At 42.5% G+C, this 24,692-nt stretch overlaps 1 protein-coding gene across 3 annotated transcripts in view; it reads left to right on the top strand.

Moving 5' to 3' along the window:
• The window catches only part of VPS8 (VPS8 subunit of CORVET complex), a 1,496,959-nt gene that overhangs the window by 610,971 nt on the left and 861,296 nt on the right, over positions 1 to 24,692 (top strand). For all 3 annotated transcript variants that reach the window (XM_069225817.1, XM_069225815.1, XM_069225816.1), the window contains exon 25: positions 11,054 to 11,126. In XM_069225817.1, coding sequence (XP_069081918.1) covers positions 11,054 to 11,126 — 73 coding nt within the window. The remainder of the gene's footprint in view (positions 1 to 11,053; positions 11,127 to 24,692) is intronic.

Genomic DNA, 24,692 nt, shown 5'->3' with positions numbered 1-24,692 from the left:
CTCCTAGATTCCATTACTTACATGTGCCTTCAGGCCTCACTGGGACCGGCAGAGGCTCCCAGAAGCTTTGCAAATGGTTGCAGCTGGCATGCCCTCCCCTGGAGCCAATTGACCTATTGGGTCTTCTTTCCTGGCCCAAATTGGCACCAGTTCAGACTTCCACCCTGGCTCCTGGGTCCACTCCTGTACCTTGAAAGCAGGTGCTGATGTTTACTCTACTGGTGCCAGTCCTTGATACAAAACTTCCGCTGGTTTCCGAACTTTAACCGATGTTGGATTTAGCCAGGCCTATTTAGTGTTATGAGATTACAAAAACCCAGCCAATCTTTAGAATTAGGCTGTAATTCTCGGTGTCTGTCTTGACTTCAGTACTATCAGACTAGAGGCCTTATTGGATCATGCTTTGTTGCAGTTCAATGTATCCAAAATATTCCCTGTAACATGGATGATGAGGAGTAAGACCAGTGGCCATCTTGACATTGATACAAGGTCATGTTACATAAGAGGATTTCAACAGTCCACCGGGGTTTGTTGGATTCTCAGGGGTATCCCCTCTTCTAAAAAGTCTGCTATGTCTGCCTCATTATGTAGTGGAGAGCAGTGTCAGCAGGAGGATTTCAGGTGTGTGGTTTCTGGCCAGCACCCGTATTTAATGCTCGGGACAGTGAGGCGCCAGGCATACCCTTCTCTACAACTGCTTGTTTTGAGGAGTTGATTACTATGTACATTCTGCAACTCCTATATTATCCTTTACCATATTGTTGGCTTGCTTAACCAATTAAACTCCTTTTCCCTTAAGTCAACCCCTCTAGATCTGTGTATGTTAAGGTATTTCATTAAGAAAGTACCCACACAGCAATTATATGTGCTGTATGTAGCATTCGTACATGGAAAAGGTCAATTACATTAGATTTATATTTCTTACAAACTAAATGTAGAAAACCTTTACTGTGTCCGTGGTGTGAGACTTCCACCATCACCTGTTGAGACTGGAAACTAGTTCTCAAAACTGTAAAAATCAAGTTGTGCATAGCTTAGTGTTGCACACAAGCATCCTATGCAAGTACGACTACATGCCCACACGCGACTAAATACATTCTTTGCTTTGCTGCATGTGTGCCTACCAAATGGTGTGTATAGAAACCTCTACTGCTTTCTTGTGGAATGTTTTTCCCCTTGGGTGTATGCTTTTGCCAGTGGGTTACTTGTCCATGCCTATTTCACTTATTTATGTTTGAAGCAAAGCATACACCCTAAGGTACCATTCAGCTAAGACTGAGTGTAGGGAAATAAGTCAAGAAGAGGAAGGACTAAACTAAAATCAGAAAACAGATCACCAGAGTGAACAGAAGAACCAAGATTTCAGATTTTTACATAACAGAATAATGGTTGGTGTCTGTCAAAGGTTTGTTGAGAGTTTGTTCCAAAGTTTAAAACTGAGGTCCCAGAAGTTTCTTCCCCCATTGCGTTCTTCCTTCTAACAAAGATGTGTCAATAACAAGAGAGACAGAGCTGAGGGATCTGGAGTGAATTTGCAGAGTCAGTCGCTCACAAATTATCTTGGATCTCTTCTGATAGAAGGCATGATAAACAAGGCACAATGCCTTAAAGTAAATGTGATGTTTCACCAGAAGCCAGTGTAAGAACTGCTGGATTGCATATGTTTGAAAATCAAATAATAGTTATTTGTAAAGCCATACTCCTAAATTGTTTTATACACTGTGCTGGATAGACCTTCCATGATTGTAGGCACAGACTGTTTGACTAAGCCAAAAGATTTTTGCTGATGATGAGGAATTCAGCCTTGTACCAGCTGAGCTTCAGCAAGTTAGAGGTCATTTGTTTTTGCATGGTGAGGAGTCCATCTTAAGAGGAAGGTTCTCAGTGGCTTCTAGGCTTTATAGTTTCAGCAGCCACTGGTATCATCCACAAAGAATAGATCCTTGGATCAACAATTCCTAATCAACTTCCCTAAAGATTAAACATACCAGGTAAGTACATAGGATTGAGGCAGAAGGACCAAGACTTGAGGGACCCCACATCCTCACACCAAAAAATGAATGTAGTGTGCTGTTATGCTATGAGACCACAAGATCTACTCAAGTTCTGGTGTGATGGTGTTTCACAGATCTTGAGGATCCTTATTTATTACAAGGATGCAATAGTCCTCACCCATCTAGGTGGCATGCTTCATCATTGGGCTAGCTCCTTAATGGGTGTGTGCTGCAATACAAAGCAGGCCCCTAAAGAATTGAGCTCTTTAACAGAGATCTTTTGTTCTGTACCCCCGGACCAGTTTTTCTGGAGCACAGGTTACTACCCTAATAGTGGGTATTTATGGTAGGCGGAAGATTGGGTGAACAAGTGGCTTAAAATTGACTACAGGCCGTCCCTTCATGATCTTTATTTTTGGTGAGGGACTGTCTCAAGACTAAAAACAAAACTGAGCCAAAAGCAGGCCATATAATGAACCTTTAGTTGTGTTCAGTAGTGTCAACATGTTTTGTGCACGAGAATGCTAAAGAGGTCTAGGTATTTTATCAGAACTTTAGCTAGACCCTAATCAACTCTGTCAATAAAGTTATATGTCAGTAGGTTTAAAAGCAAGTTTGAATATGCCCCTTGACCTGTAAAATAAAAGACAAAAAAACACATTTATATGTGTTCGGTGGCATGTGTAGCTGCAGATACACATGCTGTGCATATCCTGCCATCTAGTGTTGGGCTAGGAGTGTTACAGGTTGTTTTTCTTTGAAGAAGTATTTTTTCGAGTCACGGAATCGAGTGACTCCTCCTCTAGGTGATAGTGTGCATGGGCATCAACTCCTTTGTTAGATTGTTTTCTTTCTTCCGTCGGGTTCGGACGTGTTCCCTCTCGTTCTGAGACTTTTGATTCGGAAACTTTATATTCGCTTTATTCTATCGTCGGTATTGTTTCGACCGCGTTTACATCTGTAATCGATCTGAAATTACTGTCGGGATGAAGAAAACGCCCTTTTGGGTGCTTGCGCCATTCCTGGGCCTGATCAGGCCTACCACGCCATAGCCTGATGGATCGAACTCCATTCCGATTCTGTCCTCGATGCCACACAAAATTCCCTTATACCGACCAACACGTGGTATGTAATCTTTGCCTTTCTCCTGAACATAGAGAGGAAGATTGTGAAGCTTGCTGTTTGTTTCGGTTGAAAAAGACACTGCGTGACCGGAAAGCAAGAAGACTTGAAATGGCGTCGAAATATAGAGAGTCCACCGACACCTTAGTAGAGGAGCAGGCACAAATGGCTGTTTCGATTCAAGATTCCGACTCCGAACCAGGATCAGAGGAAGTCAGCCAACCAATCACAGCGGGCCAGCATGTGAGTGCACCTGCCCCTACATCCACCTCCAAAAAAATCTACCAAGGCCTTGGCTGCACCACTGCTGGAAAGCCATAGTCCAACCCAAAAGAAATTTGTCAGCGACCGACCCTCGGGTTCGGCATCGAAAAAGGCCAATTCACCCCATGAACAGGTCACGCCTGTTTCGGTGCCCTAGTCGAGCAAAAAGAGAAGAACCTCCAACCTGACATCTGCACTCTTCGGAGTCAAAAATACAGCGTCTGGCTTCGGAGCCGAAACCTCAGCTGCTATTTTCAGGGCCGAAAAAACTCACCACCATTTTGGAGCCAAAAACATCCTTCTATACAGAAGAGACAGGACTTTCGAGCCGTCTAAAGCATATGCCCAAAACAACTACTGAACAATCCTCTAAAGGCATAAAATGATCAGAATATCAAACCGAGGACTCTGATATCCAACTAGTTTTGGAGGATGTTGCTTCACCACCTCCACAGACCAAAAGGAAGCTGGTGTTTCAAGAGACTTGATATTGCTCTACCACCAGCAAAAAATGTTAAGAGAAAGGAGAAGCCACTACCTCTCCATCTTTCTCCGCCACATTCACCACAGCTTTCCTTTTCTCCACCACCTTCTAACCCACCACCACTACCCTCACCATTACACTCCACTCTTACAGGGAGATGCAGTAGACCCTTGGGACTTGTATGACTCGGACCCTATACTGTCCAGTGACCCAGATCTTTATCCTACTAAACCTTCACTACCAGAGGATAGTACAGTTTACACACAAGTCATATATAGGGCAGCTGCATACCATGGGGTTCAAATGCATGCAGAACCATTAGAAGAGGATTTTCTTTTCAATACATTATCCTGTACCCATACACGCTACCAGTGCTTACCAATGCTGCCTGGTATGCTTAGACATGCAGACGATATATTTAAGGAACCGGTCAAAGCTAGGGTTCTAACCACAAGAACTGATTAAATAAAATATAAGCCTGCATCAACAGATCCAGTATACATTAGCCAACACGTGCCACCAGATTCCATTGTGGTCAGTGCAGCTTGGAAACTGGCTGATAGCCAGTCTTCGGGGGATACTCCACCGCCTGACAAGGAAAGTAGGAAGTTTGATGCCGCGGGTAAAAAGGTAGGTACACAAGCAGCTACCCAATGGTGTATTGCCAATTCCCAAGCCCTGTTAGCAAGGTATGACAAGGCACACTGAGATGAAATGAAAGAATTCTTGCAGTATCTACCCAAAGAGCACCAAAAAAGAGTGCAGCAAATTTTTGAAGAGGGAAAGGCTATTACTAATAACCAGATTAGATCTGCCCTAGACGCAGCTAACACTGCAGCTAGAAGTATCAACACTAGCTTAACAATCAGAAGACATGCATGGCTAAGGTCTTCCAGTTTTAAGCCGGAAATACACCATGCAGTGCTTAACATGCCTTTCGATAAACAGCATCTGTTCAGACCAGAAGTAGATACTACTATTGAAAAACTCTGAAAGGATTCTGACACTGCAAAAGCCATGGGAGCCCTATGTACCTCACCTTTTCGGGCTTTCTTTTAGAAACAACATTTTAGGGGAGGCTTCAAACCCCAAATTACAGAGGCTTCCACCTCCGAACCCAAACCAACGCAACAATATTATTCAAGAGGGTCATTTAGAGGCTCTTACAGGGGTCAAAACATTAGAGTCAGAGGAAAGTTTAATGCCTCAAAAAGTGCTACCACACCTACAAAACAATGACTTCCTCAACATCCCACAATTCCACACGTCTCCTGTGGGAGGAAGACTGCAACAATTCCACGCTCACTGGCAAAACATCACCACAGACCAGTGGGTACTCTCAATTATCCGCAATGGTTATTTCCTAGAACTAATTTCTACTCCACAAAATATTCCCCCTCATTCTCACAGACTCTCTCCAGAACACACTGTTCTGCTAAAACAAGAGGTACAATCTCTACTAAAAAAAAGGGTAAAAAGAAATGGTTCCAATTTCACAGCAAGGAACAGGAGTATATTCACTATATTTCCTTATACCAAAAAAGGATGGTACTCTCAGACTCCTCCTGGATCTCAGACCTCTAAATCTATACATCCTGTCAGAATATTTTCACATGGTCACTCTACAGGACGTCATTCCCCTACTACAAAAACACGCTTACATGACTGCGTTAGATCTCAAGGACGCCTACTTCCACATTCCCATACATCCAGCTCACCGCAAATACTTAAGGTTTGTAATATCAAGCAAACACCACCAATTCAAAGTACTTCCCTTAGGCATAACAACAACTCCAAGGGTTTTCACAAAATGTCTAGCTGTAGTAGCAGCTCACCTCAGAAGACATCACGTCTTCCCTTATCTAGACGATTGGCTAATCAAATCCAGCAATATTCTACAGTGTCAACAACACACTCAATGCACAATAGATATCCTACACACCTTAGGGTTCACAATCAATTAACAAAAATCTCATCTTCAACCAGCACAGGTTCAACCTTATCTAGGTGCAATTCTCAATACTCAAAAAGCCTTAGCCTACCCAAATCCACAGAGGATACAGGCTTTTCACTACCTCATATTACAAATACAGGTCAATCAAACTTACACTGTAAGATTTGTCATGAAACTATTGGGAATGATGGCATCATGCATAGCAATAGTACAGCATGCAAGACTAAACATGAGACCACTGTAACATTGTCTCTCACAACAATGGTGTCAGACACAGAGCCATTTCACGGATCTAGTGTTGTTAGACCGCCAAACTTACAAATCTCTGCAATGGTGGAATCGCAACAACTTAACAAAAGGGTGGCCATTTCAGGATCCAGTGCCACAGGCCATAATCACAACAGATGCATCAATGACAGGTTGGGGAGCTCATCTCAACAACTTAACAATACAAGGGGAATGGGACTCCACACAATTAACTTATCACATAATCCATTTAGAATTGTTAGCTGTGTTCTTGGCCCTCAAATCATTTCAACCTCAGATCACACACAAAACAGTCTTAATAAAAACAAACAACATGACAACAATGTATTATCTGAAAAAACAAGAAGGGACACATTCATCCTAATTGTCCCTTCTAGCTCAAACAATATGGAAGATGGAAATTGGCAATTCACAATTAGATTTACTTACTAGCGGAATACATCCCAGGGATACACAACCAGTTAGCAGATCTACTCAGCAGGATGCAGCAACAAATACAAGACTGGGTGATTCACCCACAGGTACTTCAACATTACTTTCAAATGTGGGGAACACCAGACATAGACCTTTTCACAACAAGGGAAAATGCCAAGACTTTGCATCCAGACAGCCACACCATCAGTTCAAGGTCAATGCTCCATGGATCAACTGGTCAGTGATATTTGCTTATGCTTTACCCCCTTTCTCGTTAATTCCATTTCTGGTCAACAAAATGCGCCACACCTCTCTCACCATGATACTCATAGCTCACACATGGGCACACCAACACTGGTACACAACACTCCTGGATCTGTCAGTAGTGCCCCATCACAAACTTCCAAACAGACCAGATCTGTTAACACAGAACAAAGGTCAAATCAGTCATCCCAATCCCAGTGTACTCAACTTAGCAATTTGGCTCCTGAAGTCATAGAGTTTGGATATTTACACCTTCCATTAGAATGTATGGATGTTCTAAAACAAGCACGTAGACCAACAACCAGACAGTGCTATGCAAATAAGTGGAAACGGTTTGTATACTATTGCCACCCTAAAAATATATATCCACTGAAAGCATCAGTACAAGATATTGTGTGCTATTTGCTCTGTGTACAAAAGCAAGCATAGCCTTTTCCTCTATTAAAATTCATCTAACAGCCATATCACCATACCTACAAACCATACAAAATACTTCTCTCTTTAGAGTTCCTGTCATAAAAGCTTTTATGGAAGGACTTAAACGCATTATTCCACGAGAACTCCACCAGTTCCTGCATGGAATCTTAATATTGTACTCCAAAGACTAATGGGACTGCCATTCAAATCCATGCACTCTTGTGATATTCAATTTCTCACATGGAAAGTTGCTTTCTTAGTAGCAATTACTTTATTAAGAAGAGTGAGTGACATTCAGGCATTCACTCTGGAAGAACCGCTTTTGCAAGTACACAAACACAAAGTTGTACTTAGGACAAACCCAAAGTTTTTACCAAAAGTGGTTTCACCTTTTCACATTAATCAATCAGTGGAATTGCCAGTATTCTTTCCACAGCCAGTCTATACTGCTCAAAGGGCTCTACACACTCTTGACCTTAAAAGAGCTCTAATGTATTACGTTGACAGAAAAAAATATTTTAGGAAAACTAATCAACATTTTGTTGCTTTCCAACAACCACATAAAGGTAATCCAATTTCAAAATAAGGATTAGCTAGATGGCTAGTGAGATGTATTCAAACATGTTACCTTAAGGCAAAAAGGCAACTACTAATAACTCCTAAAGCACATTCCACAAGGAAAAAGGGTGCTTCTATGGCATTCTTAGGGAACATACCAATGGCAGACATATGCAAAGCCCCCACGTGGTCCACACCACATACATTCACAAAGCATTACTGTGTGGATGTTTTATCAAAACAACAAGGCAAGGTTGGACAAGCAGTGCTAAAAACACAATTTCAAACTACTTCAACCCCTACAGGCTAGCCACCGCTTTACTAGTTTGAGAACTGCTTTTTAGTCTATGTACAGCATGTGTATCTGCAGCTACACATGCCACCGAACGGAAAATGTCACTTACCCAATGTACATCTGTTTGCAGCATGTAGTGCTGCAGATTCACATGCACCCTCCCTCCTCCCCGGGAACCTGTGGTCGTTGTAGAACTCCTCTGTACATATGTGTATATATGTGTTTTTATATATATATATATATATATATATATATATATATATATATAGTTGCATGGACATCTTATTTACTTATTACATGTAGTTGTACATACACAATCTTTCTATCTTTCACTCCTTCCTATACCCTTCTGCGGGAAAACAATCTAATAAAGGAGTTGATGCCCATGCGCACTATCACTGAGAGGAATCACTCGATCCCGTCACTCAAAAAAAAGACTTCTTCGAAGAAAAACAACTTGTAACACCCCGAGCCCAACACTAGATGGCATGATATGCACAGCATGTGAATCTGCAGCACTACATGCCATGAACAGATGTACACTGGGTAAGTGCCATTTTCCATATATATATATATATATATATATATATATATATATATATATATATATATATATATATATATATATATATTACACAATTATAGCGCACACAAAGATACTGTACACACCTAGAAACAAATCTGCATGCAGTTCACACGTGGCAGGAGACCCCCATGGGAAAGTGCACACAACATGGAAAAGGCTTCTTATAACCACAACCCATATGGCGATATGTAGCGTAAAGGTAACATACCCATTTAGTACATTAATGAGTGCCCTATAGGCATAACTATGAGCAACAACTCCTCAACAACCCTTTATGGGCAGAAACATTAAGCACTTTCCCATGGGAGATCCCTGATGTGTGCTTCATGAAGAATGTTTTCTGGGCACGTACATTATTTTTGTGTCAAAATATATATTTTTTATGTGTATTATTTTTGTCTTTTATTTTACAGGTCAAGGGACATATTAAAACTTTGTTTTAAATCTACTGACATATAAATTGTTTACCTGAGTAGATTAGGGTGTAGTCACAGTCCTGATGAAATGCACAGATCTTTTTCACACTCTCTGGATGAAACACGTTGACTACTGAACACAAGCATGGGATCAGTATATGACCTGCTTTTTTGTTCAGTTTTGTTTTTAATCTTGACATGGTCCTTCACCAAGAATGGAGCTCTTGAAGGGAGGGCCTGTAGTCAACTTGAAGCTACTTGTTTACCCAATCTACAGCATACCCTAAATCTCCGAGCTCTGGCAAACACCGGGCCAGGGGTACATAACAAAAGATCTCCATCAAAGATCCCTAATTCTTTGGGTGCACGCTGGGTTTTTCTGCACCCACCCATTGATGGCCAGGCCAACTAGGTGGGTGAGGACTAGGAGAAAGAAGGTCAGGTTCTCACAAAGCTCCACAAGGGTTTACTCATCAGCTTTGTAAGGTGAAGTAGGGAACGATTTTGAACATTTCACACAATTATAATGTATATAGATGTCCTGCAAAGAAAACAGTTTAACTCTACTCCTGAGCATCACTCAGCAAGGGGAGGCAGTGTTGTAAAGAAGACAATGTTCACTTTCCAGCGCTCTCTGCCCCGAGTGGATCCTTGCTGGAGGAATGTACTGGGCCTGTGGATCACCAAGCAGGAATCTTCTCCAGCGGGCACCAGGTAACTAATGATGCTGGGTTAGCAGCCCCCCTAGTCCTGTGCTTCCTCCCTATACACCTTCAGGCACAACAGTCTTTCTGCCATCCATGAGGGTGGATAAGGGGGTGTTTTTCCTCAGTCTAGTCTTTGTTTTCCATTCCACTAGGGCAAAGGTTGGTTCTTCTGCACTGTCTTGGGATGCATCCACTCCCTTACCAGCCACTATTGTTAAGACTCTGAAGTGGCAAATCTGTGTTGCAAGATTTTTTTGGTTTGACCATCTATTCAGACCCTCCACCTCAAAGGTACTGTTTGGGCGAGGATGTAAGAGATTAGTTTTCCTCAGTAATGAACATTGTAGTGGCTACTCCCCCTACCTGCAAATCTTTCACTGATCCCCCACTCATTACCTTTATTTGGACTTGCCTTAAACTGTTAATAAGGTCCCAAGCTAGTTTTTAACAGTAGTTTTCTATCTGTCAGCCTCGCCTTTCCCTCTGAGGGCCTGAAGATGACTAGAGCTCGGCAGAATGCTGCCTTTACTGTTCTGTTATGTCATATCAGGATTGAACCCGAAGGGGGGAAGGATCCAAGATGCCATTTATCGGATAAAGCCATTTCAAATTCCAGTTCCAGTCTGGCAGCTGGAATAGATTTAAGAGGTGAGGAATTTGCATGTAGATAGAGTATCCACCAGAAAAATTATTAGTGAAAGTAAATTACTTGTTCATATTCCCCAATCATTATTATCTAGTTGGGGAATTCAGTTCAAAAGCCTAAATTTGGACAAGCAGTTCTTGACATCTTGTGTTCTTAAACACATACTGAGTTTATTATCCTAAGTCCAGCCTCCAAAAGGTGTAATGTGTACTTCTGAGGCACACTTTAAGCTACCATAACAGGTATGTGTCTATGTGATTTTTGTGTTCTCCTGCGTCTTTGTGATATGACCATACTAGTAGCAATGACATTAGCAGGATGTATGCTGCACCCAATGTGCTAGTATTGTTGCAATATCTCATGACGTTGACATAGGCACAGTAGACCACTAAGTCTCTATCGGGCCACCTGGTGTCGGTTATCATATTTTCATTTTTGGAGTCTAGTCTTGTACCAGTGTATACTTCACAGGATAATTGTGTTACTGGTGGCTAAGTCACTTTGTGAGATATAAGATACAGTTCTCCTCTGGAAATGTGTGCTTGCCTGTTTTATCTGCATTTTCTTGTGAGATGTGATTTCACTTGGTGACTGGTAGTGGTAAATCTTTTTTCATTGCGAGCATTATTTGGTTTCAACTTTGGGTTGGTCTGCTCTTTTTCTAGCTGCTGCTTGGCTGGTCGTGCCTATCCCATTGGCGATATCCTTGACGACCTAGTGACTCAGGTAAAACACCAGGTGAGTAAAGCAGGCTTTGATTGTTGTATCAGTTTTTCACAGACTGCCACAACTTTGAGTGTAGATTTTGCCACAGCCCATTTCTCTGATCACCTTGAAACACAATAATGTGCTGTAGCAATCAGCTCTGCAACAGGGCACATGAGGAAAACCAGCAGTGCTAGAAGCATGCTTTTGGAAAGTGGCCTGCGCAAAGTGTGAGGCCAAAAAACTTCATCGTGCTGTTAGTGCAACAGATTTTCGAAATCCTCAGCCTCTAATCCTATGTAATTTTTAAGACAGTTGAACTCAAACCCTAAAATAAAGTACAGTAAACACTCATCCTTAATTTTCTGATTACAAACCTTTTTAAATGCTCTTTTTTTGACTTTCGTCTGTCAAGAAACAGAAAATAAATAAAAAAACATTGTTTTTCAGGCGTCTGTCCAATCAGGCCATGTGTTGCACATATGTTAAGGCATCATTCTGTACCAGTGAAATATCTCAATAGTGTATAAAGTAAGAGCAAATATAGTTGATTATCCACACTAATACATTATCCACATAAAAATCATGGTCTCTGAAGCACATTATGAAAATGTTCCCACCTTTCACCTAAAGTGTACTGTGGATACAGGCCCAGTAGTCCTGGATGATATGACAGTCCCACGCTGTGTGCAAAAAGGTACCCAAGACCTCCTCACATAACAGATAGTTGGGGTCTGTTACCTTTTCTATCTTCCATAACCTTTCCAGTGTGTAAGGCACCCTATGAAATTATTTGACTTGAATACGTTTTCATTTTGCTGAAATCACAACTGTCTGGCTGCCATCTTGGCCTCTGCATACTCTCTTCTCAATTGTTCCCAGGTCTTTCTCCCGCTTTTCTCTAAGGGATTTAAGTACTAGCCACCAAAGCTTTATAGAGCTTAAAAATAGCCATTCATTTAACCGTTTCAGGCTCCAGTGTGTAGAACTATGGAATGGGGTTCAAACTTTCTTTTCTTAGGTTTGAAGTACTTATTTTCAATGAGTGATAAAAATCGATAACCAGAGACTGAACAGAACGGTAAAGGGGAGACACAAGACGAAACCCATCAGAGGTGCTAGTAGTGCTGGAGAGAAACACTAATCTGAGAAGGGTATAGTGCTAACAAACTTTATGAAGCAGCACCAATGATCAGAAGGTTACACCCTACTAGCACCCACCCACAATATTTTTCATAGAAATATTACCAAGAGTAATGACAAGTGCACTGATTATCACTACAAAATATTCCTCCAACTGTGCCGCTCTTATCAATGAACTATGCCATGATGGTGTTCTGCCCGCCCATCCCCATCGATCCATTGCAATGCTTGATGCCAACATTCCAGTAGAATTCTGATGACCTGGGGTAGTGAAGGTGTGAATTTTTCCCATGCAACGTGAACAACAAGTTGTGTTCCTTGCGGATCTTGATTTACAAGCTCACTGCGGGCTGCCCTTTCCTCAGAAAGCCATAACTAATCAGGAGTATCTGGGCTGCCCAATAATAAAGTTGTAAAATGCCACTTCCAGACCCTTTCTACCATTGTATTGGAATTGTACTCGCATATTAATTGAAACCCTTGACAGGCCACAAGCCCCCAAGTAACTAGATAACTATGAGGTCAAAATATATAAAAAAAACTCCTATAAAGTATACCAGGATAGTTTTGAAATGTGTAAAGTAGCAGGGCTCAATGTGATCATTTTAAACAGTGCTGCCTTCCCCTTTATTGTTCGAGGGAGTTCACCACACACATTAGTCATTGCTCTCTTGTTATGTAATTTTGTGTTACAGTGGAATTATGTTCTGGCTCCACTCTCTTGTGATCTGTATTCCTAAATATCTAAAGTGACCATAGAATGCTTGAGCGCTGAGACACATTCAAGACTCACCTACTCCCCTTGAATAATTTAGGCTATGGTGGACTTTTCCCAATTAACCACCGGCCCATCTCCATAAACCTTTAGTACTTGCATCAGTCCTAGAATTAATTATAATGATTCAGGCTTCTGAATATAGAGCAGCACGTTCTTCAGCATGCAATGAGATTTGGTTCCACTCCTACACTTGATAAACCATTGTATCCACTCAGCAAGGGCATTACAAGGGCAAAAATAGAAGGGGACAGAGCTACCCTATCTCGTGCCCCACCTCCATTTGCCAGAATTTTGAGAGAACCCAGTTGACCCACAAACATGCCTCTGAGGAGAGTACAATAGCCAAACATAGGAGCAAAAAATGTCATTGAAATTCAGTTTCTCAAATACAGTATGGAGAAAAGACAACTTAATAGAGTCAAATGTTATTTCAAAATCCATCAGAACCAGGGCATTTGGGGATTGAATCTCCTCCATTGTACCTTATGCCACCTTCATTCACCTGATGACTGGCATGTGCCATTATTTGGCTTAATCCACTTATTGTCCCAATTAATAAGAGGCCATATGACCCTGACCTATCAACATGTAAGGACTTTGGCCAGTATTTTAATTTCTAAGTTAATTAGAGAAACTAGCTTGTATTAGACACCGTTAGTAGGCAGCTTGTTATGTGTAGGAATGACAAAAACGGTACACTGTGGAGGTCGTGGGGCAGTCTCCTCACCTGTACGGCCTCCTCCTGCATTACCAGTAACTGCGGGACTTAACAAGACACAATCTATTTCATGAATTCTAAAGGAAATCCATTGAGACCCAATGTCTTCCCAGTTTGCACATCACCAATGGCTTTCAGCATTTCGTCTTCTGAAATCGGGAGATCTAAAGCAATTTTGTTTTCACTTTGGGGTCTGAAGACAGGTAGATCTCAAACTGACTGAGTCTCTAGTTTTCAATGCGGAAGGCTTTCTTGCCATATAGTTTTGTTAATAATAAATAAATTAATTTTCTGTATCACTTGAATCGTTCACTTGTCCTGTTATTGAATGACACACTTTCGGTATTATTCTAGCTTCCTTGTCCTTATTAGCAAGCATCAATATCAGCTTGCCCATTTTATCTTCTGCATTGTAAATCCTCTGTTGAGATATGATGCATTATGTCTTGGATAAATCCATCAGCCGTCCTCTTAGAAAATCTTAGGATGCCTCAAACTGGTGCAGTAGCTGCTCTTCTGAAGGCAGTCAATATCCTGTGTCTAACAACAGGACTTGCATCTCCAGAAAAGCATTTATTTTACCCAGCTGTGTAGGAGATGGCTGTCCCCTGCATAACCATTTTGAGCGCCTCCCACAGAGTGTTACCAGAAGACACTGTGTCAGTGATTAACTCCAAGTAATAGTGGATCTCCTCTCCCAAGTAAACCGAAAGATTTAAGTCTGATAACATCAAGTGTTGAGTCTTCAGTGGACATTGTTCTCTCTATGGGTACTACAGAGGGAAATCTCTACCTGGGAATGGTTTGAAAGGCATCAAGGCAGGATATGGGATTTAGTAACCTTGCTCAGGTCCAAGACCAGAATGAAAAAGTAGCATGACCTTGATTAGGAGCTGTGCGAGAATAGAAAGTTTACTCCATGGTATCCCACCCGCCAGACATCACTGAGCCCCATTGAGGCTATCTACCAACGAAGTGGTGGCACTCTGTGATGAGAACACCCATATCTAACTGTGGACCTATTATAGTGTTAAAGTTGCCAGCAACCAGTGTCTTCCCTGTGGGAGCTGCTACCAGTGGGCATGCCATCTCTTTTAGGGTACTATCTATCAGAGTGCCCTCCCCATTATTGACAGAGAGCTCTTACCACACACATCAGTAATCGCTCTAATGTCAAGTAATTTTGTGTTGCAGTGGGATGATGTTGAGGCTCCACTTCCTTGTAATCTGCATTCCTAATAGCTAAAAAGCTGAGTCCCTGATTGGCAGAGACAAATGCTAGACTCGCCAGCTCCCCTCGGATAATCAGGGCTAAGGTGGACTTTTCACAATTAATTTGAACACCGAGGGCATCTCCATAAACCTTCATGTGCATCGTAGACAGCAAGTTGTTTTCCTATAGTACTTGAGAATCTTGATTTACAAACTCACTGCGAGGTCTGCCCTTTCCTCAAAAAGCCACACAATAATTAGTAGTATCTGGGCTGCCCAATAATAAAGTTTTAATATGGCACTTCCAGCCACCGCCATATTATGACTGTGCTCACTGATTATATGAAAATCTTGGGGGACTGACAGCCCCCAAGTAACTAGTTAACTATGATTGTAAGCTATCATAAAAACTCACATGGTGTATGCAAGTGTAGGTCTCGAATGCTTAAAAGAGCAGAGTCCATGCAATCATTTTAGATGGTGCTGTCCTCCCCATTATTGACAGAGGGAGTTTTCTAACACATCAGTAATCACTCAGTTATGTAATTTTGTGTTATAGTGGAATGATGTTCAGGCTCCACTACCTTGTGATCTGCATTCCTAAATATCTAAGTTGACCGTAGAATGCCTGAACGCTGAGATACATGCTAGACCCACCTGCTCCTCTCGGATAATTGGGGCTATGGTGGACTTGTCTCATTTAACCCTAACACTGGACGCATCTCCTTAAACTTTAGTACTTGCATTTGTTGTGGAACGGATAATTCTCACCTAGAAACATAGAGCAACACCTCATCTGCATACCATGAGATTTTATTATGTCCACTCCTGCACCTGATTCTAATGCCAATATCTGTGCATTCTATTGTATCCACTCAGCAAGGGGCTTTCTTCACAAGGGCAGAGAGAAGGGGGGACGGTGTAACCCTGTCTTGTGCCTTTGCTTTTTTTGGCAGGATTTTGAGAGCCCCCAATTGACTCACACACGTGCCCCGGAATCAGAGTACAATAGCTGAACATAGAAGTTAAACAAGGGACTGAAATTAATTTTCCCCAATTACCTAACAGGTTCAGCAGAGGGATATCTCTACTGGGAAATGGTTTGAAAGGCATCCAGGCATGATATAGGATTTGGTAAACTTGCTCAGGTCAGAGGCCGGAATGAAAAAGTAGCCTAGCCTTGAGCAGGAGTAGTGTGAATTAGAATAGAAACTGTACTCCAGTGTCCCACTTGCCAGACATCACAGAGCTCCATTGTGGCTACCCACCTAGAAAGTGTTGTTACTTTAATGTGATGAGAGGCACCCATATCAAAATATGGATCTATTATAATGTTGAAGTTGCCGCCAACCATTGTCTTTTCTTTGTGAGCTGCTACCTGTAGACATGTCATCTCTTTTTGGGTATTGTGTGTTAGAGTGGGGGTCATGTAAACCTGATCACTACAGAGTTTCCCCTCCATGGATCTTGGCCCAAAAAGGCACTGTTTCTTCATGGAGATTCTTGGAAGAGGAGCAAACCTGGCAATAGCTTTTTTAACGTATTGCTTGATTGCTCTCAGTTTAACCAATAACATTCCAGGAGATGTTTGTATTGTTGCAGGCCTTCCCTTGCTTGTTATAGCAGATATAAGGTGTTTCTCATCTGTGCATACATGCATTAATTAGCAACCTATCAACTACAATAAATTCCCCATTTCCAACTTTCCTCAATCATGGTGGGCCTGCTGGGAGCTAACCTTTGGCTTATTTACACCTGGTCCAGTTCAGGTCAGACCCCAACTGTACATTATTCATACCACCTCAGCATTGCTCAGGTTTGCTTCCTCTCCTCTTTTTAATTAATGGCCAGCTACATCATGTTCTCTGTGGGCTCAGCCCGTTCAGTATTTCTCTCATCCCAGCCTACAGCCATTGGGGCATACTTAGCCACACAATCTACTCCATGGGTTCCTCAACTCATGGAGCTTGCACAAGACCCGTGATTGATACCAACCGGATCCACCACCTGTCTAATGATGTGACTCCACCTGCAACAGCTGTAGCGTCCAAAGCACTAACAGTACTTTTTATGATTTAGTTTGTGGGTGTAGAGAAGAAAGTTTAGATTGCAGATGCCATCTTAGACTGCCACTCCATGTCTCCCTAACTAAATAAATTCTTAAAAATTTGCAAACTCATAATGCTAGTGTGAATGTTACAAATGACTTAAATCATCATATAAATAATCTGTTCAATTACTGGTCACCTAATTTTGTTATTTCTTAAATGACATCAGTCATAGTCATACAAAACAAAACAATAATATAGGATTCCTGCAGTTTGCATGTCTTTTTCATAAATGAGCATCTCATATAGAAATTTTGTACAACAGTTGCAGCAAAAGCAGTCCTTGAGATATAAGCCTTCATAGTTACATAATGGTGGAGAAGCAGTGTGGTGACGAGCGGAAGAGCACAAGATAAATATATTGAAGTGAAAAGGAGGTGTTGTGGCCAGGCAAAATGGAGGAGTAGATGTTAGTTCCGCAGGTTCCTGGCTATCTGAAAGAATCCTCTATTTTCCCACATCAGTTACGGAGCCGTGCTTAAAAGGATTGCTCTGAGACCACTAGATTAAGAGACTTCCTCAGCTGGAGCCCATCTGATGCCAACATCTACCCACGGATGTAGCAGCAGCAAGGAGGATTTAGCCTGTGTCCAGGAACTTGCTGGCTTGATGCCTCCTCGTTTAGCTGACTCCCCTCACTGGTACTTAAACGTTATGAAACCCAGGTCTTAAACACTCAACGTGCCACTCCTGAAAGCAACACATTATTTTGAGGTGCTTGATGAGCTTCCCATGTCTGGAATTGGTGGACTGCAGGAAGTCCCTCCTCACCAGATGAACTGGATCCTAATGGCTTTTGGGAAGACATGCAAAGCCCTTGAACTAAAGATAGATATGGTGTCCATTGATCTTAATTTACTTAGGACAGACCAGTAAAATAAATCAGGCACTTACTGAAACCGAAATTGCCCAGGCTATAGTGAAATCATTGATGTAAGAAATACAGAGACAAATCAGACATCTCATGCAATGTGTGCACTATTTATAGCATAGGGCGGAGAATGTGGAAGGGCACTCCAGATGAAGCAACTTGAGAGTAATCGGCCTTCCTAAGAAAGCGTAAAGCCCAGTTGTTGAACTATATCTTGAGGAGCAGCTCCGTGCTGAAATTATAAGGCCTTTCCAAATTATCCTCATTGAGAGAGTGCATAATGACTCATCCGTCCTGCTGAGACCTACAGCCCTCCTGTGCCCAATGATGGTTAGATTGCTTAACAACTGTGACCGCCTTCTACAATTAGTACACTAAAAGTTGCAACAATAATGCTACACGTTCCTGTAGACTAAGCTAGGCATGTGATCACTGAACTTGAACTACTGTATATCCCTCAGGTCCTATCCACATTGAAAACCCTAGATTGAAAAGATTAGTACATCTTCATAGACCCAGAAGCAGCCATAGAGTGGGCTGACAAATGGACTGTGGGACATTATGTGATGCTGGAAGATACCACAAGGCTCAAAATACTCAAGAGACGCAACAGACAAAAACTGCGGGCCCAGCAGAGACTCACTGAAGAGCAAGCACCGGCTGAACACAAGGAGATAATAGCAAGACATGCTAAAGTATCCAAGCGTGCTGCAGACTCCTCCATCGCAGGCACAGTGACACTGGGATCAATGAACTCACCCCCTTTTTAAAGGGGAAGGGCAATATTGGCTGTTGAAGGATAGATGTTGATCACCCGAACCAGAGAAGGGGATCACCCTTTTGGGGAAAAAGTTAGAGCTGACACTTTGGAGAAGGAATGCACAATGTTGACTGTTTCCCAGTAGCTGACAGATGGTAGAGGTACACAACAAGAAAGAGGCACAGTGGGAGCTACACTTTTGCATAGCTGCCTTACCTTTGGCATTGCATTTGTGATGGCCAAGGGTGAGCTTTGGAAATGTTTAGAATCATTTTTCTTTGACAGTTCTTAAACAAGGCTGTGGGGGGATATTAATGTTTGTATGTAATGAGATGGTAGAAGACAAACCTTTTGATGCATCACTTGGGGATTGAGCGGATTATCCACTGACAAAATTGGGAAAGTGCTAATATTGTTTTTCTAGTAACATAGAAGAAAGGTGTGTTTGGACTGCCACATCCTTTAAATGGTTACACTTCAGAGTTCAACACCATTGCAGGGATGAACAAATACAGACCCTTCATTTGGAACGCGAGGGGGCTCGGAACTGTAGTTAATTTGTGTGGTTTGTGTGCGTGGGAGCAGTGTCAATATAGCATGTTTTCAAGAATCACTTTTTTTGAAAAGGAAGGGATTCAATTACATAAAAGATGAAAGAAACAACTATACTATACAACATGCTCACTGTACGCATGAGGAGCCCTGTTCGGGATCAGACCATGTTACCGTTGAGGGTACACCATAATAAAATAGACCCTGACCTCCAGTATGTTGTAGTGGAAGGTACACTGGATGGTCAACTAATAGTGATAACTTGCCTAGATGGGCCACATGTGCTCCAACTGATTCATACACCACTATAAGGGAAGGAAACTTGATTTGTGTCAGCAAATTGTCTCTATCTGGATGTGCTGTCAGGAAAAAGGATTCATGACTTGGTAAGAGTTGAATCGGACAGATAACTGGTGAACAAGGAACACATTGGGAGCATAGTACTCACCCATGCAGAACTTCCAGTCCCGATTAGATTTTTTTCTGCCCTGCAAGAACATACACAAGTTCATAACACATATGAACCACGTGGCATACTAATTTTCTGATCATATCTCAGGCTTACAAAACCTGATGTGGGGTAGTCCAAATGATGAAAATTCCACGATGGTGTGATCTCTGGCCAAAGGTTATGAATATCTTTGCAGGGTAAAGGTCCCCTAAAAGGAGGCATCTCCCTGTCATCCAATTGTTTAGTGCCACCACATCAGTGATTTAGCGGAACGTCTGAAGCCAGTCCAGAAGTAGGGACCTACTGAATATCGAACTCTTTAGTACTTGCTGAACCACTGTGTCCCAAACCCTGTGCAACTTGCACAACCACCGCTGCCACTCCATCAGTCTGTCTTTGTCCTCGCATCAGTTAGATAGGCCATGTGCTCGTCTCTACTGTGACACAGAGCAGGCGGATCTACTAATTGGGTTCAGGATCCCACCACTTTTATGCATGTTGCAGCTGCGATGCCATGTAATAAAACTCAAGCTCAGGGAAATCTAGTCCACCTTTCTCCCTGCTCAGTTCCAGTTTAACCTGATTCCTACCCCCGGCCCAGACTAAGGAAACTAAAAGACTTTCTAAGTCTTGGAAGATTGATTGTTGCATCGGGTACAGTGTGTTTTGGCTACGTAGAGAAACCTGGACACCAAGACCATTTTGGCAAGCCCATTCGTCCCATTATCAAAAGGGGGAGTGTGGAGAATCAGAGTCCCTTCACTATCCTTTCCTTATCTAACTGATGATATTGGGTTGCTGTATCCGTCCCCTAGTCTCCTAGGTATCTGAATACATTCCCATGGGATCCTCACCTTGGGTAAGCCAGCATTGGGGGTACCAGTCAAGGCAGCACATGGATAGAATACCGTCTTTTGTTTGTTAACTTGTAGCCCTGGTATCCCATAAAAAGTACCAGTTCCTGGAATAGAACTGGAATCAATAACTCTGGTCGGAAATAGTTTATCAGTGTGTTGTCTGCCTACATGGAAACAAAATGAGTCATGACACCAATCTGCATGCCCCAAGGTTGCAGTGTCTGTCCTAGTATTATGGCCAAGGGCTTCATTGCCAGAGCAAAAAGCAGCAGGGATAGGGGGTCATCCCTGCTGCATACCACATTCTGTGCACCATGCCAGCAAGAGCTGGCTGCCAGTGTGGAGTCTCGCCGTCAGGCACGTATGAAGGAGCCATACTCAGTTTTAAGATTTTTGGGCCAAATCCCAGCAGGGCCTAGACCTCAAATATGTAGTCCTAGCTGAGAGAATAAATGCCTTCTTAAGGTCTAGAGCCACTGGGGCTCCACTTCATTGATCAACTCTTAAGGAGGTCAGAATATTCCTGAGACGCCACAGGTTCATCATGGTGTTCCACCTCAGCATGAACCCTCATTGATCCTCATGGACAAGCACCCCTGTCCTGGGCAAAAGCCTATTGGCAATCACCCGAGACAGGACCTCTGTGTCTCCTTTTAACAAGGAGAGGGGCCTGCATGAGGTCATTTCTGCAGGGTCCCTAATCGACTTGAAGACCGTAATAATTATGGCTTGCAGTGGTAGGGGGGACTACCCCTGCAAAAGGCTTCTAGGCAGACCTCTGGGAGTCTGTCTGTAAGGATGTCAGCATAAGCCTAAAAGAACTCCGATGAACAGCCATCTCTCCCTGGCGTCTTCGCCGTGGCCAGAACATTGATAGCAACCAACACCTCTTCCCTCATGAGCTCATTGAGTCTGCTGGTGAGGGTCTGGGTATGTGGAGGTCGGTCAGAAAATCCATGGCACGTGATCTGCGCTAGGCGGTCTTTTATAGAAACGTGCCAGATAGGCCGGCAAGTTCGCTTTTATATCTGAATGGGTCACCGCACTCATCGCATCCAGTTAATTTTAGGATAAAACTAAGGGGTGGGACCTCTAGTTTCAGCTACTATCTATATTCTCAGAGTTTGTGTTTATCTAACGTATGCCACAGGGCTGCAATTCCACGGTGCAGCATCAGGCTGCCGCTTCTCTTTTTGTGTCTGCTCAAGCGTCAGTTGTCTTCAAATACCATAAGTTTGGGGCATATATCTAACCCTCACCACTGCCTTCAGTGCCTCCCACTCAGTCGCCTGCATCTCTGTGGATCCCCAGTTATGATCCAAATAATACTCCAGAGTTACCTTAACACCCGCTCGAAAGAGTGGATCCTTCAGCGATGTTGGGTGCAACCTCCACAAGAGAAACTGGGCATCTCCTCAACCACCAACATATGTCACCAGCAGCAGTGTGTGGTCTGAGAGGAATCTGTTTAAACACTGGGCAATGTGTATGCCAGGGCCGAGGTCTTGGGTCACCAGTATTCATTCAGTCTACTATGCGTGCGGTCTCTTGCTGAGTAACAGTAGAATTGTGTAGGTGTGAGGTACTGCCTGTGCCAGATATCTATACACCCCAACCGGGCCATCACTGCAGCTAACGCATTTGTCATCCTTGGTTTCATGTTTTGTCTAGGGCGACACCTATCCAGATTCCCGTCTAGTACAGTTAAAATCGCACCCCTCAATTCCCCACACCCCGTTAGTGGAAACACCAAGGAAGATACTTGGCTCAGGAGCAAATTTTCAGACAGGGCATCAGGATCTGCACTGGTAGACACCCCCTCCATTATAAGGGGCCACCCATTCAGCCCTCTGCAGGGAGAGGCTGTTATGGTCATGGACACCTCCTGACTAGGTTGGGGTGCTCATTTTGGTGGCATGACCGTGCGGTGCTTTTGATTCGTTGCGGAGGAGGTCTAACACATAAATGTGCTCATGTTGCTCGTATTCCTCCTTGCTCAAAAGGCATGTTCAAATCCTGTTGGACAACACAACTGTTGATAAGGCAGGGCGGTGAGAGGTGTGAACCCTGTTTTAGGAGTCATTTACTTGCTCTAGTGGGCATTGCAAATGAGAATATTCCCGAAATCAGCTTACCAGTAGGCTCCCTCTGTGTGAGGAGAGGTGAATTCAATTGCTTCTCATTGGAGGACCACAAGTTGGAGGTTCACTCCACGCTGTTGGGGTGGTTTTCTCTAGATTCATTATTCCATTCGCTGCAGCCCAGAATAGGAAGCATCTGCAGTTTTTATGCCATACATTTCTGCCTGAATGTTTCCCTAGGGCGATGCCTTCAGGATTTAGTGGGGTCAGGGCCTGTTGTACACCTTTCCACTTATCAAATTCTGTCAAAGTTACTTCAAAAAGTGTAGGATTTACCACAATGGATTCTGGTTGCTCCAGTCGGCATGGAGGATTTGGTGTGCTGATCTTCTGGCACTTAGCACTTGGCCGCCCTTTCCTCTCCTATGTGGAGATTCCCCGATTTCATAGCGCAATGGTAAAATCTTCCTCCACAATACCAAAATGCAACAGCTATATGAGTGTAGGTTTAGCTGTGCCAGTTACCTGTTCAGGTTTCAGATGTCATCTTGGCAGCCTACTACCAAATCCATCTACACATGCCACCGTAATGTTCCTTTAATGATGTGAGTCTGAAGTTATCAACCTCTTTACATCTTGCCATTCCAACATTTTGTGAATTTTGTTGTTCCTTTCACAGAAGGGTCTGGTAAAGGGCTATCTTGCAGTCCTATCTGCCTTCCGTTCAAGATGATTAATATTTGCCTAGTTTGTTGGTTGCAAAAACGTCTGTGCATGAGGTTGAGGTTCAGTAAATTCAGGCTGTCTGTTGGTCCACCTTTTTACCATGGATAAGTTGTAGCTTATCAACAAAAGTCAAAGCTAAAAGGGCAAAGCAGTGACATAATGCACCAGGTTATGCTGGACCAGCCTCTGTATCAAGTTCTGTTATGTCTTAGAGAGCCTCTGTATCACATTTGTGCTCATTTCAGTAGAACCATGGCTGCCTTCAGAGTCTCTGTAGAGGCATCCTGGTGCTCTCATCTGCCAGTTGTCTACATAGTTATCTTTGCATACCTTTGCCAAGCACTACTGACCTACACCTCATACATGCATTGATGGGTACATTGACCACTAATTGGCACTACTCCTCACCTCCCAGGCAGGTTCTGTTTTGAGAATCATTCATAAGATCATGAATCTACATAATGTTCCTGCAGATTCCTCAACGCATTCTCCAACCATCAACCACCCCACCCCCCTTGCCCTATGAGAAAAAAAGATCAGAAGTTATGCAAACATGAAATGTACTGTGGTTGTTCTTTCGACAGACCTGCAAGAGATCAGTTTTTAACCATAGGTATTTGAGACCTGCTGGCATACTGCTCAGTCAGAAATACTGCATTTACAGAAGAAATAGCTACAGGGGTACTTTTGACAATCCAAAGTGAGTACAATGGAAGAGGCCATTAAACTGTCTTTGATGCACAATCTAATCCTTTCATTAGCAAACTCATGAAATGTTCGATCAAGCTTTGTTTCATCTTACACAGGCCACTAAGGGGTTATCATTTTAAACCATAGTTTTAAACCATTTGTTTACTTACTGTGTTATTTATTTGAATACTTTAATAACTCTTTTGTATTGTATGTATTTTTTAATGAGGGTCATCAGATTTCGTATCATGTTATTACAATAATTGTTTAGTCAAATAAATGTATACTACATACTAGTATGACTATTTCACATAGGTTACATTTGAACCCATTGGACTGTTGCACAATACAATCCCATAGTACCAGCATAGTGACAATAGTAATCCACCAAGCTCCATTTACCTACATTCCCATCATTCAGACTACAGTTTCAATTTCACCTAAAGTAGCAACAGACATACATGATCATCCAAACTGGAAAATCTGTTTAAAAAATTATTGCTATTACATGCAATTGTTGCTACTTCAAAACACTTCTATATATGCTTATATATATTTGCATATTTGCATGTAGACAAACAAGTCAGTTTTTTTTTATGAATGGAACTCTTTGAAGAGAAAATAGGTATGTTTCATGGTGAAAATGTTTCTT

Source organism: Pleurodeles waltl, chromosome 3_1 (genome assembly GCF_031143425.1).
Source record: "Pleurodeles waltl isolate 20211129_DDA chromosome 3_1, aPleWal1.hap1.20221129, whole genome shotgun sequence".
Taxonomy (NCBI): Eukaryota; Metazoa; Chordata; class Amphibia; order Caudata; family Salamandridae; genus Pleurodeles; species Pleurodeles waltl.
The sequence above is the reverse complement of the archived record's forward strand: the minus strand, read 5'-3'. Positions and strand labels throughout refer to the sequence as shown.